This window comes from Limulus polyphemus, unplaced genomic scaffold, assembly GCF_000517525.1.
Source record: "Limulus polyphemus unplaced genomic scaffold, Limulus_polyphemus-2.1.2 Scaffold3810, whole genome shotgun sequence".
Lineage (NCBI taxonomy): Eukaryota > Metazoa > Arthropoda > Merostomata > Xiphosura > Limulidae > Limulus > Limulus polyphemus.
The window spans coordinates 75872-88031 of record NW_013669420.1 but is presented as its reverse complement, the minus strand read 5'-3'; the positions used below and the strand labels follow the sequence as shown (position 1 = coordinate 88031).

At 34.2% G+C, this 12160-nt stretch overlaps 1 protein-coding gene across 15 annotated transcripts in view; it reads right to left on the bottom strand.

Annotated features, from left to right (window-relative positions):
- Positions 1-12160, bottom strand: part of LOC106470082 (zinc finger and SCAN domain-containing protein 2-like) — a 36265-nt gene that overhangs the window by 6694 nt on the left and 17411 nt on the right. For 11 of the 15 annotated variants that reach the window (XM_022398638.1, XM_022398637.1, XM_022398623.1 and 8 more), the window contains 2 exons: positions 3820-3929; positions 545-731 (listed from right to left, as the gene is read on the bottom strand). In XM_022398638.1, coding sequence (XP_022254346.1) covers positions 545-731; positions 3820-3929 — 297 coding nt within the window. Of the gene's footprint in view, positions 1-544; positions 732-3819; positions 3930-7570; positions 7822-8223; positions 8385-12160 lie in introns of those variants that run through there. The other 4 variants (XM_022398631.1, XM_022398632.1, XM_022398633.1 and 1 more) reach the window with 3 other exon arrangements.

Below are 12160 nucleotides of genomic sequence, written 5' to 3'. Positions count from 1 at the left end.
GTAACTATACATCTTCCACTGTTTTTCGTATGGCCTGTGCTGTAACTGTACATCTTCCACTGTTTTTCGTATGGCCTGTGCTGTAACTGTACATCTTCCACTGTTTCTTGTACAGCCTGTGCTGTAACTGTACATCTTCCGCTGTTTTTCATATAGCCTGTGCTGTAACTGTACATCTTCTGCTGTTTTTCTTATGGCCTGTGCTGTAACTGTTCAATCATTATTGCAGTAGATATTCACTTTCTTGTACTTTTACTACACATTTCTCAAAATGTTTATTCACAAGTGTATTACAGAAATCTTTAGTACTTGCTTTGTTTTCAAACTATGTAACTCAACTAATCAGGTTTAGGTTTTCCTCAATATGTAACTTAGAGATTCTACAACAAAACTGTTGAGTAGGAATATCAATAAGCACACTAAACGTGGATCTACACTCTTTACAATTCACCCTGTTCAATAATTCTTAAAAGATTACCAAGATTTAACCATTTTATTTATCCAGTTTCAATGAACTTACTTCTTTAGATGTGGTTATACTTACCAGATATACTTTCTAACCCAGAACAAATTTGTTGTAAGCCATCTTGAAATTCAGTTTCTTCATTCATATTTGTAACACCATATTCTAAGCTATCCAGATCATTGTTATCACTATCACTGAACTTGGAAATAACTTCATCATGTGGTACATCACCAGGCTGCTCTGTTTTCACTTCAATAGCTTTGTTCTGAAAATCATACAACATTAAAATGGTCAATAAAAATAACTAGTGCAATCACTAAAGTAGACAAATACATACAAAGTTGTGGTAATCCAAGGATAAATTAGACACACAGTTACCTGATCTTTGTAATTACTGGAGATTCAAGGACCTTGTATGCAGTTAAACAGGTGTGGTGAATTGTTGTAGGTGAAAAATAAAATAAAACAGAGTGATGTAGATATAGAACAAAAACACTTTGCTAAATGAAGAGAGTCAGATGAATAGTTGATTGTCTGAGTGGTACTATATTGTGGCATTCTTGAAATACAAAATCAATGTAGAAAATTAATTATATTATATTAACCATATGTCAGCAACATCAGTCCACTGAAATAACCCTGTATTTCTGAAGCTCTACATATTAATGCTTACCATAATTCCGAGTTTATTACATGTATCTTCACAACATTTAGCAAGCTTTTAGTAAATATTACAAGTATGTTTTACATTAGAAAGCAGATATCTAATAAAGTACTTCTACTAAAGATTTTTCTATAAATTTCCAAAGCCTTTACCAATTCAATCCGAGTTCAACGTGATTTTCATGTTATGAATAAAAATACTTTTTTACCTGACAAGTTACAGCTTTTATTCTTCCCTTCCATAACCTTTAGAACGTCCTAAAGTAATATCCAATATTGTTTTTTCCCAGTAAAATCTGTTATTTTCTCTACCCTAATACTAAGTGTTGTGAAATCATTAATGTACAATGAAATGAAAGGCTTAAAAACACAAAATAAACAATGCCATTTTTTTGTTTTCTTGTTTATATAGATCATTTCACAGGTTTAATGCTTTTCTTAACTTCATAGTTTCAACTGTTAACTTTTTTACAGCTGTCTTATTTAATTTTATGATTTTACTGTTGTAGTTAATACCCACATGAGCAGTAATTCTCCAACAAAAAGCAAAGAATCACATCAGTAGATCATTAATACATGTTGTAAATACCATGGGTAAAATACATGACCAATGTGATTTTTACAAATGCTAACTGTAAATGTCCCAAGCCTAATTTGTCTTTTCACTAAGTTACTTCTTCAAATAAAAATTCATTAGCTTTTAAATATACATTATAGACATAAAAATATATCAAACACTAACTGACTTACTAAGTATATTATAAATAAGTTAAAAAAATTCTGTTAACTGCTCAGAGCTCAACAATAATGATCGCATGTAAGCCATCTGAGGCACTATCTACATCTGCCTTCTAAAAAAGAAATAACAATAATAAGATTCTATTAGCCGGAAGACCACTCTTCCTGTTAGTTTCAGATATGTCCATAAAATAAGGATTCCCAGTATAGACAAGTTTGTTCTAAGCTGGGAGGAGCTTCACTGGTGGATGTAACAAATACATATTTCAGCAATTTAGAAAGTAGATTAAAATTTTATATTCTGGCTTATCGATATCTACACTTTGTGAACAGCTTGAAAGCCATAAAAGGAGAATAGAGGAATTCTAAAGAGGAGAAATCAAAGGGGAGGAGTGTCACATAATACAGAAAGTGAAAATTGAGAATTCATTTAAATATTTCCTTTTGAAATTAAGAAACTAAACTTAGTAACTTGAATGACAAACTATGTTTATTAACATGTATTGAGAATCAATTTGTTTAATTAAATTTTGAATTGAATTCTGCAAAAAGGTTACAACATGTGCACCTTGACCAAGCTGAGATCATAAGGTTACAATGAAGTATTAATAAAACTGTTATTGTAACAGTAGATGTATTAAAACTAACTTTACAACAATAAAAAGTTAAACTAGAATCATTAACAGGAGAAAGAATCAAACAACTAAAAGACTTCATATACAAGTTTTGACTTGAGGGTTTTTATTCATTTCTATCAAGACTTCTTGAACCTACGTGTTTTTCTAACATCATGAATAGTTACCCCTCTCTCTTGTTTATAAATAGTGTATTCCATATAAAAACTATGAAGAATTTTAAATAATTTTGTAAACATCAAGTAAAAACTATAGAAGAGTGAGATGTTTGGTATTTGCATGCTAGTCTTCACAATTTACTAAATTTAAATCATGATGATACAAAACTGGCATCTCAAAATATGGAATTAGTATAAGCATACAATATAAAAAATGTTTAAACAAAATATTTTTCATACTTATAATATCTGTAGTTTCAACTTTTGTAGATATTCTAGTCTGTTGATATAAACTCCTGAGCTAATTCACATGCCTGATATTTGTAAGCCTATACAGTCTTATTTTGGAAAATTAAATATTAAAACTTTTAAAAGAAAAGTAAAAGTTGCTATTTATTTTTGAAATAGTCAATGTTTCCAATATATTTTCATTAAAAGTTTGCAAATAAAAAACAATAAAGGTTCTCCATTGCCACCACCAATTTAATCCTAAAGATTAAAAAAATGTAACAAATGGTCAGTCATTACACTATTTAGTTGCCACTAGTAACAAAACAAGCAGAGGTGATTTAGGAAATGTTTATGTACACTTTTATATATAAAAATACATATTTAAGGAAACCTTTAATACAAAAATGCCAAATAAAAAAATTACCAGATAATAACAGCTTTAAACTCTAAATTCCTTATGTGGATTTCAAAAAACGTCATTAGACAAAATGCCTGAGTAGACTAAAGCAGTCTTTATTAATAGTAACTTTAGTTTAATTTGGATACATACATAAAGTAACCTGTGTAATTTACATTACATTTAAGTTATCTTCAGAACAACCACTACAATAAGGCTGTTGTCCTGAAGTCTTTCACAAACCAACATTAAAGAGATCATCAACACTCAAATTATACAGAACATTACAGCTGACTAGACACAGCATTCTTCAATTTCTACTGCTACAATAAGAATAATGAAAGATCTGTTATAAGTTTAATCCTGTAAACAACGATTAAGTAAACTTCTTCAGCTTGTCACTAGTGAGCATTATAACTAAATAAAACTTAACATTTCACCACTGATTAGACTCCAGATAAATGATTATCAAAAATACAGCATTACAGCTATCATATTATAAAATATTAAAGTTTTCAATCTACATATTACTTCAATCTCTGTTTCTCCATCATAGTTCTCTTCTTGTTCCTTTTTTGCTACACCAAACTTCAAAATAGTATTTGAAGATCTTTCTGATAAGGAATCAGCTTCTTCTGTTCCTAGAAATATAAATAATGTATATTTGTCTGTAACAACAAGACTGGATACAGATATTTTTTTATGCATCATTGAATCACAATAAAAGATCAAATAATCTGTGTCTGTTATAAGGTAATCTTAAAATCATATCCTCCATACTATCTCTGTTTTAAAGTCAGTCATGTCTCTCCTGAAAGACATGATGTCTAAAGCTGGAGCTTAGTGGGTACGATTTGCTGTTACGTACAGATACATAAATTTGTCTTTCCACAAGAAATGAGATTAATTCAAATGTATAATATCAGCAGATGATTCTGTTTCATGTTCCATTCTTTCATATTAGAATGAAAACTTAACTTTGTTCATTGTATGTTTTGTAAGCAATAACTGTATATCTTCCCTGTGTGTCTTATAGATTTGCATGCCACTAGCCATTAATTGCACTACTGCATAATAATGTCATTACGAGCAAAAACCCTTCACACTAACTCCCTCTGTGCATTTGCACTTATGAATTTTCATCCTTTGATGAGATAAATAAGAAAAATGTACACCGAAAATGGAGAGGAAGGGTGAGAATGTGTGTGAGAGGTGAGTATCTAATGGAAATACATTTTCAAATAAGGAAAATGTTGGCTTCTGAGACAATACCACACTTCTGCATACAGTAAGCTAGAATCCCACATTGAAGTGTTGGAAGGGCCAGTGCAAAAAATTACCTTGATGAGCTCCCTTCTGAGAGTGCCCAAAGGAAGCCCATGGAGTGTGAACCTGAAGGCAGGGGCTTCACAGGGGGCACATCTGTAGGAGACTCTAGCAGGGTTTACTCTACACCTTGGAGTAACAGGAGGAAGAGACAAACAAGTCCAGTGTATCCCAGGAATGGGCAGAATAAGAACATGGTCATCCGAGTACTCATACACAAAAGGTCAGAAAGTCAATATGTATAGCGTGGTTGGGGCATGTTCAGACCATACCTTGCGTGCTCATCTCAACTCTTCTGTCAGACTTTATTGGACCAACACAAGTTGGGAGAAGGGGAGCACAGTAGTCATGAAACTGAACAGACATTTGCAGCAGGTGAAGGTACAGTTTATTAGTGCATGCTCACCTCAACTCAACTGAACAGTCACAGGGTACAGGAGGAGGGCACAGTATTGCCTTATGTACATGTCTCAACTCAACTGAACAAACTTAGGTCACAAGAAAAGGGCACAAGTGGCATGTGGTAAAGTCATAAGAGGGGTGACCTGCACTACACTGACAGTGTCACCACCACTCCACTTCCCACCATATTAGCACCCCTTGTTCTAGTCCCAGACACATGAAGTGAGAAGGAAGGGAATAAAGAGTTGGTGACTGGAGACTGGAAAGCGAGAGGTACGAGATATGTAGCAACGGTTGGCATGAACAGGGCATAATAGTCTGTCCGAATCCAATCGATTGTATAGGTGATAAATAGAAGGAAAGGAAAGAGGAGAGAAAGAGTGATCTCCTTTCCAACCAGCTGAAGTTTTAGGGAAGAAGGACCGGTCAAAATGAAGAAGAATACAAGTGTGACAGATGAGAGTATAGGATGAATGGATAGCATAAATATCTGAATGATGGCAAGCACAGAAAAGAAATATGAGGAAAAGGTCTTGAGAGAAAGGTAATATTAGCTGCAAATTGACAATGGCTTAAAAGGTTCATGGGTAAGAATAAACAAAACAACAATGAGGTCCCAGTCAGGCATGGGAATGGAGCAAAAGGATCTATGGAGAAAGAAGGAACTGAACAGGGTGGAGAGAATTGGGGAGGAAAACACCCTGTGGTATTAAGAAAGGCAAAATATCGTGGGCAAGACTGCATAATAATTAGCAATGGTGGGGATAGTTAATCCACAGTCGAACAACCAGGCATAAAAAGAGGAGAAATATCTGACAGAAGGACGATCAGGAGGATGGTGATATGGATGGATCAATAGCAAAAAACACATCCCTTACACTGGTATATGGACAAAGTGGAAGGGTGACTAGACTGATAAAGGAAAAAGGCTACATGATTGTAGGGTCAGTTCTATGGGTGAGGGACTGTACAAGTCCAAAACATAAAGGTGGAGGGACAAGATCCCTTAATGGAACAGTGGTGTGTAAGGTTGAAGCATAAGAGAGGGTATAGTTGGCAGGGGAAATTGGGTTGTCAGGATGTGGCAAGGATTGTTGTCAATAAAGGCCAAGACTCGATGTAAAGATGGAGAGGGGATTATGCATAAAAGAAAAGACAAATCCTGGCTGAAAGCATTAACAGCCAGGGTCAAGGGATGAGGGAACAAGCGACCACAAAAGAGGAAACTCTGAACTGACAGGGGTGGCGAGGGCATCGATGAATGGAGTTCCCAAGGGAGAGCACACCCAATGGTAAACCTGGGAGTTAAGAGGCCATTCCATGAGCAGAACTTGGTCTGGTTGAGAGAGGCAGTCTGCAACCAGGTTTATAGCACCTGGTACCTGGCAGATGATGAGACGAATCTGTTGACAATTACCCCAATAAAAAAGGTTCAGGATTTGAATACAAGAGTCATGGATAAAGTACCCCTTTCGCAGTTGATACAGGAAACAACTGCAAAGTTGTTGGAATAGATCATAACTAAATTATCCACAAGGAGTAAGATGGGAACATACCTGATGAACTGCCAGAATTTCAAGTGCATTGATATGAAGAGAAGGACAAGAGAGGTTCATGTGCCCAATGTTAAATTGTCATTCAAAGATGCAGGTCCAGTTTGGGTGGAATGTATTGGAACATCGATGGTGGTATTGGATCATCTAACCACTAAGACAGATCCTCAAGTAGAGAAGGAGACAGATGAACCACTAAGATCAAAGTTTCCCATGAGTGGTTCCACTGGTTGTGCAAGGACCATTGGAGAAGGCACATATGTGCATAACCCGAAAAAATAAGTAGTTCTAGTGAAACCATGATCCCCAAAAGTGATAAGAGCCTCTTGCACAGTATAAGTAGGAGAGGCACAAATCCTGGTGACTGGTAGTTCCATAGATCACAGGCAGATGGGAGAAGGTTGAACACGGTTGAGAAAGAAGTTGAAGGAAACTCCCAGGTGAACAAGATATTTTGTTGGAGTGGGGAAAGATTTGGAAGTTTTGACAAGCCAAGCATGATGGGTGGTTTCCTAGGTGAAGATCTCATAGATAGAAAGAAGTCGAACCTGGGAAAGGAAAGTATTCCTACCCAGCAACAAATGACTCAAGTGAGCAAAGAAAGGGCAGAAGTGAAATGGGCCACAGTGGAGAAAAGAAGGGAATGACAATCACCCAAAAAAATCTCCTAAGACACTGTGAAGTGCCTCAGACATGAAGTGTAGAAAGGAGAGGTAATGAAGTATGGTTAGGAGGATTAGGTGAAGATGATAGTATTGGGCAAAGAGTCCACCCCTAACAAGGCAAGAGAGATTCCAAATTTTGGGGATTGAGAAAGGGGGATTCAGAATTACTGTAAGCCAGGATATAAGAATAAAATGGAACAGGAGGCTTGAGTTGAGGAAACATAGTTGATTAAGGAAGAAATAAGCATGAATGCCAATGTCAGGAGAAGAAGGGAAAAAGAAAAAGTTGTTAGGGTTAGGATTATGAAGGAGGGAAAGAGGAAGTATGGTACATACCTGTGATATTAAGTTCTGATAATGCAAGGATTCTGAAGGTTCTCTTTAACATGGAGAGAAGTTCCCACAACCAGGAGGAAGAAGCAAGAGATCAAATCCATTCTCTCCCTCAAAACAAGGGGAAGGAAGGCATGAAAAAAGGACGAGAGTTGAAGGTCCGGTCTGCATAAGAGAACCCATTACCCTGTGCATAACGACCATCACATCATCACCAGTCAACGTGCCTCCAGAAGTCATACTTGATACATAACCTGTGTAAGGAAATTCTTTATTCACATAAGTAGCAGAAAGCATTACATGAGCTTGTGAGTTCATAGTTTGTAGAAAAAAGGAAGGAAATTAAGTTCCTTACAATTTGCATATTTCATTAACTCTGTAGTTACAGTTTGAACCCATTTGGCATATTTCTCATATGGAGAATGATAGACAGTTCAACAATACTTACAACAATTCTGAGCTTTTTTAATACATCTTAAAGTTTACAAATACTTTGTACACAAAGAATGAGATTGTTTTAATTAAGTATTTTAATTAAAGATTCGTTATTTTTGTATTGTAGTTATTTGCACTCAGACTCTGAATATTTCAAGTATTATCATCAATGTATTGTGTAGTGAAACTTTTAAAATTAAAAACAGAGAAAATGTAAATACCTTTGAATATTTCTTCTTCCTTTCCTATTCTTTAGCATTATTACTTATTGCAACACGTTAACAGGCATTCTCTGGATGTCCTCGGCAGTGAGAACTTAGCTGTCATCAGAATGTTGGGATATTTGCCTATTACACAAGCCTGATAAATCGAGGCAGTTTGGCTGATATTTAAAAAAATTATTACACCTTTCTAATATGTATTTTAAAACATAATTAACATATAATTAAATAAAATTTAAAACTAAAACCTAAATAAAATTTAATTTTCTATCTAACTAACATATTTATAGGTGAGAAATAATGCTAAAGTGCTAGCGAGGTCACAAGCAACAACAATGCTAAGAGCATCTGACAAGTTCTCTATGGAATTCTTCATGCCAATTTTAAAATAACTGTTGGAAAATAGTATTTCAAAATGTGGCTTCCTATTGGTTACAAACATCTAGCTCAATTAAGTATAACTGGCTGAGAAATCACAATTGTATGTGTAGAGATGGGTGTGACATCTGTCAAGAGTTCCAAAAAAATTATTTTCTATTCTCTGAACATGCCATAAGGAGGTTCAAAGAAAAATCTGTAAACAGAGCAATTAACCTAGTTTCTGTCTATACATAGAAGTGTAGTGTACAGGAAGAACTATTTAAGCTACAGATAAGTTTCAATTTTGTGATCATGTGCATCAAACCGAAGGTTTCTTTTGAAAAAAAAAAAAAGAAATTAAAACTTCGATAATATAAAACTTTGAACAAGGTAAAATCTCATGACACACGCAATACAAGGATGCCTGTAATTATAAGGTTAAATTGAAAAAAGAAAAGCACATCTGATGTGTTCAGTGCAGAGGAAAAGAATGAAAATTCACAAATGCAAATGCACAGATGGAGGTGAAGGTCTTTTACTGCATGATGATGTCATTATGCAGTAGTGTAATTCATGAGAGTAAGTGGAGGTTCACTAGAGCAGGGCTTCTCAAACTTTTTTCACTTGTGACCCCTTTGAATCAGACAAATTTTTTCGCAAACCCTTCACTCAATGTCATAAAAGCAATAGGTACTAACACTGTATATAAATAGACCTTAGTCGTAATCTAACAGTAACTAAACGTAGAAACAAGCAAATACCAAAGAAAATTTTACTAAAGACTAAAAAAAAGATAAGAAATAAGATTACATTTAGTTGGATGGATGTGATTGCTTATTTTGACACAATAACTCAAATCATAGCTTAATATTCGTCATTGCTGGTCTCAAAGCAATTTCGATGTTCTTAAGACTTGAGCAGTATTTTGTTTCAATTATCGTCAATGTTGAAAATGCTGTTTCGCACAAGTAGGTGGTAACAAATGGCAGAAGAGCTGCCATCGCTAACTCTGACAGTATTGGAAATTCAGCTTTAACACCAAGCCAAAAAGCATTCAAGTTTTTTTCTTGAAAATTAAAGTTTGAGATTTGAATCACATGAAAGTTCTGCAAATTCTTCCTGAGCTTTTAACGAGAGATGTTTCATCTGCTCCATTTCCACGATAAATGGTTTTTGGATCCAATCTAATTGATTATTGTCTAATTCCAGTAGGAAATATTCCCAGAAATGGTTTTCCAAACACACCAAATGATCAATTATGATCTGCTTAATCAAATCAAAACTCAAATTATTTTCAACAATAAAATCCTCTGTATATGAAAACATTTCAAATGAGTCATTTTCCACTTTATGTTTCCATATGTTTAAATTTTTCATGAACGCTTGAATTTTAAATTTCAGTGTAAAAATATTCGTGTTCTCCCCTTGCAAAGACATATTAAGTTCGTTGAGTTTCTCAAACACATCTGACAAATAGCATAATTTGTACAGCCAATTTTCATTGTGAAAAAAAATCGACTAAATCTGAGTTATTTTCAGAAAGATGTAGTATTACTTCATTTTTAACTCTAATAGCCATCGCACTTCTGAATGCAGTAAAAGTGTGCTGAAATTGGATTCCATTTCGTCACATAAATATGCAAAGAGGCAACTATTAAGTGCACAACTTTTAATAAAGTTGTAACTTTTACCTCATCTTGTAGTACCGCATTCAGATCTGCAGAAATCTTCTTAGCCACTAATGCCTCTCGACGAATCATGCAATGAGTGATAGTAGTAGGTCCATTGCTTGCAGATTTAACTTTAACTTGAAATCCAACACAGTTATTCCATTCTAGCCCTACTTCCTTGAAAAATTCTTCCACTTTTTGAAAAATTGCCTCACCCATTGTACATCCATCTAACGACCGACAGAAGAGTAAATCTTCATGGACACTGTTATCGTAACAATACCTGACATATGTTGAGCCAAGTTTGTAATGTCAGTCTATTCATCCAGCTTAATTGGAAATTTCAAACTTTCTTTAATTCCTCCAATAAGTTGCTCAAACTGGTCATTGCTATTTTCCAAAATTCGTCTACCCACAGTATCATTTGACAGTCGAATTGTTCTTAATTCGTCCGCATATTTTTGCCCTTGAATAATTTCATTCATTCTAACTGCCACTGGTAACACAAGTTCTTCGCCAATGGTGTATGGTTTGTTAGCATTTGCAATTAAGTAAGAGGCTTCATAAGTTGCTCTTAAGTACTTTTCATTAACCAGTACATGCTTTTTAAGAGATTGCTTTTGTTCATTTGATGATTTCAATAGCCTTTCAAAAAACTCTACAGGCTTATTGGCATAGGAAGCATGTCTTGTATCAAGATGTCTTTTTTAATTTTGCAGGTTTCAGGCTTTCACTCGCCAAACATTCATTACAAATTAAGCAGACGGGTCGGTGTTCATTATAAATAAATCCATATTGCAAAAATGTTTCATTGTATTTCCTGTTTTTTGCACGCAATTCAGTAATATCTGCAGTTTTATCTATCTGCAAATTCGTGTTACTGATGGATGATCACGGTACTGCAAGATCTACAGCTTCAGCATTATCTGCGGTCTTAGTCTGACAAATTTAAGCACTTATTCATGGACAAGATCTTTTCAATTTCACATAAATAAAAAAATTAAAATAACTGTACATATCTTGACCAAGATTGCTACTAATAATTAAATAAAATTGAAATATCAAAAAGTCACTTCCGTTACACAAACACGCTTGATGCAACTAGCCTAACACATTCGCAGACATGTTGAGGCAGCAGGGTTGCCAAAATCCCTGAGAGAAAGGTTTTGTTTTTGAAAAAGTTACAAATTCAATTCAAACAGTAACAATTTTTTTAAAAACGTAACAAATATTTCTTTTAAAGTTAAAATCGATTAGAACAAAATATATCACTAACCTTTTTTAGCTACACAACCCTTTTGCAAGTAGTGTGGTTATAATAATATAAAATTTATTACTCATTCTGATGTAATTTGCGAGCTTCCAATAATAAATAATCCAGTCTCAGTAATGATGTGATTTGTCAAGGATTGCAATGTATTTATAATCCATTATACGTTTTATGGTGTTTATTACAAAAAAAATAAAGAAATAAAAATTTTAATTACTGAAAATATATTACAAAAATGTAAAAAAAAAGCTAATTCATCCAAAAAAAAAGTGAGTACCATAGAGACATTTTACAATAAATAAGCACCATAAGGAGTACATTTTTGTATAGAGATAAAAAACTGTAATTACCTAATTATTTATGAAAAAATAATAAGATTTTCAAATGTTTCTGCGACCCCAATAATATTTACATAACCCCCCAGAGTGGTCGCGACCCCTAGTTTGAGAAGCCCTGCACTAGAGGCCAGTGGCATGCAAATCTTTAAGGCAGATGTGCAGGGAAGATAGTGTTACGTATCTGCTCGTTTATTAATTTCCAGTATAAATTCTTTCCGAGAAACTTTTGCAATACAAGTCCTTTCTTAATTAAAACTAGTTTATTCTTTCTCAATACAACTTTGTAATACACAGAATTT